Raw genomic sequence first — 2,515 nt, 5'->3', positions numbered from 1 at the left:
CACTGAAGCCTTAAGCACTTAATCTATATTATATAACAGGGAAATAAATAAGGACTCTTTGCCACCAGATCCATCCCTCTTTTTTCCAGACATGGTTTCAGACAACTAAGTACATTTTGTCCGACCCTGCTGCCAGTCACAACATCGGAAAGTCCTCCTTCTTTGACCAAAAAAAAAAACGCTCCTAGAAGTCAGGACTGCTTATTCATCCTTCTTTTCCACCTCTCCTCCACCAGCAAAGAAAGAGGGCACTGTTTTATTTTTCCTGTCAGTTTTAATGTGGCTGGCCACTGCCTTTTACCACAGTGCAGCACAGCGCAGGCACTTTTATAGACAGCCGTATGCCATCCGCAGTAGCCCGGGGCCTGGAAGGACCTCTCCCCAATAAAAGTTGGAGAGCACAAAATAAGTGTCTCAATTGCGTGCGTGGGAGCCGGGGCTGGCCTGGATATAAAGAGCTCGATTCAAGCTGGCTGTGTCACATGGGCCTGAAGGCGCTGCAGAAACACAGACGTAAATCAGGAGCAGAGGTTACTGTAGGACAGCGTTGTTTGCTGTGTGGGGGCGGAGGGATTGTGGGTGCTTTGAAGGTACTTTTTTGTGACTGGAAGTCAGAGGACAAGTTTGGGTTTTGATTTTGTCGATATATTAAACTGACACTAGTATGTACTGACGTTTGTTTATTTGTGTTTATTTGTGTCGATTCTTTTTGTGCATTTTAACCTGTGTGAATCACTTTGGGAGTCCTCTCTGTGAGCAGTTCTAATATAAATAAAATGTATTGATGTATACTTACTTACTTACTTACATTGCCCCCTCCATTCTTGCAGATCGAACCATCTCCACATGCTTCAGGATATCCAGACTGTGAAGATGTAGTCTGTTTGGTTGCCATGGAGATGTCTCTGAACAAGACCTCCCATTGGTGCCGCCCCCCTGTCCTGTCGCCATGGCTACTGGCGGTCCTGTGGGCCCTGCTCCTCCCTGATCCCGTCGCCCCGGCGACGGACCCCGCCGCGCCCGCCAACAGAACCCTGCTCTTCGACGGCGGCGGCCCCGGCGACGGCCTGCGCAACTGCAGCTGCTCCGCGCCCGTGCGGGACTGCGACGAGGCCCTGGCCAACCTGCTGTGCAGCTGCAGGAGCATCCCGCGCTCTTCGCTGCCCGCCGGCGGCCTGAGGGGGCAGGCCGCCCTGAGCGTGTGGGCGCGCCAGCCCTGGGTCCTCCGCGAGCTGCTCGACGGGAGCGAGGTGTCCGACCTGCGCCTGTCCTACTGCGGCCCCGCGCCCCTGCCCTCCCAGCACCTGGCCCTGTTCGGCCTGCGGAGGCTGAGGGTCCACAGCGCCGCACCGGGGGCCCCTCACCCCGACCAGGACCTCGCCGTCGCCTTCGGGGCCAGGAAAGACGTCGGGGCCGGGGGGGACCTTCCTTCCGCCGACCCCTCCTCCGTCCTCCATGTGGCCATCCTGGATGTGGCGGTGCTCAACGGGCTCTCGGCCCTGAAGGCATACAGTGTGGCTGGTCCCACTGTTCCCACCCTCTCCCAGCACTTTCCTCACCTTGCCCTGCCCCAGCCCCCCTCTGTCCCCCAGGACCCCCAGGACACCCTACCCTCAGACCCCCAGCAGGACTGCCTCCTCACCTTCATCTACTAGGCTGGACTTTGGTCTATATGGAGAAACTATAGATTCATCTGGATGACACTGTTGTGTCTGGAATAAGCAACGCCGACCATGTTACGAGGCAAGCGATCATGTTACGACACAAGCTTGGTTTGACGAGAGCTAGTAAATGGCGTTACGAAGCTTTACAACAGAGCTGTGTGAAAAACACTCTTCCTTTGTCCTAAAGAGGACAAAGACAGTCATCTTTAGCAAGAAGATGGAGGCATCTATCAATGCAAATAACAGAGACAGACAAGAGAGAGAGATACAAGACGGAGAGACAAGGACAACTTTTGTCTGCTGCTTTATGGACTGGACTGGCTGAGAGCTCTCAGCCTGCTGTTATGATCGCTATCGACAGTATTGTATTACAGCAGGTCGTTTTCTCAACCCTTATTGGGTGCAGATGGCCTATTAAAACATGTTGTTTTGAACCAGGTTAAGATGTTTCCCCTATGAACAGGTCCAGGTTAGAATCATTTTGGATCTGGCAGCAGATCCAAGCACTCGGATCAAGCGATGGGTTCAACTATTCTTGCTTGAACAGGACTGTTCTGACCCTTACTTCAGGCTGGACTTGGTAGGGTTTTGTTAAGAGTTAAGGTGGACCTAAACTGGTTGAATCTGGATTCTAGTCAGGCTGATGTTGGATTAATAAAAATAATGTTGATCTGCTGCTGATGTTCTAGGACGCATAGTTATTTTCTGGACCCACCAGATGTAATAATAATAATAATAATAATAATAATGCTCATGCTTTTCAATGGTCCTCTCTGTCTATCTTGTGCAATTTTGAATAGTATTCTAGAACTACTGCAAGCACTTCAAGCAGATGGCAGAATAGTTGGGAC

The 2,515-nt window shown here is 51.7% G+C and overlaps 1 protein-coding gene across 1 annotated transcript; it reads left to right on the top strand.

The window, feature by feature from the left end:
- Positions 1-893: 893 nt before the first annotated feature.
- LOC311312885 (exosomal polycystin-1-interacting protein-like) lies at positions 894-1,655 on the top strand (the record flags this gene model as incomplete). Its single annotated transcript, XM_084442893.1, has 1 exon — positions 894-1,655. One exon carries the CDS (start codon positions 894-896, stop codon positions 1,653-1,655), a length of 762 nt encoding a protein of 253 aa, XP_084299019.1.
- Between the last annotated feature and the right edge of the window lie 860 nt (positions 1,656-2,515).

This window comes from Borostomias antarcticus (genome assembly GCF_949987555.1).
Source record: "Borostomias antarcticus genome assembly, chromosome: 9".
Classification (NCBI taxonomy): Eukaryota; Metazoa; Chordata; class Actinopteri; order Stomiiformes; family Stomiidae; genus Borostomias; species Borostomias antarcticus.
This window is presented reverse-complemented; position numbering and strand designations above follow the sequence as displayed.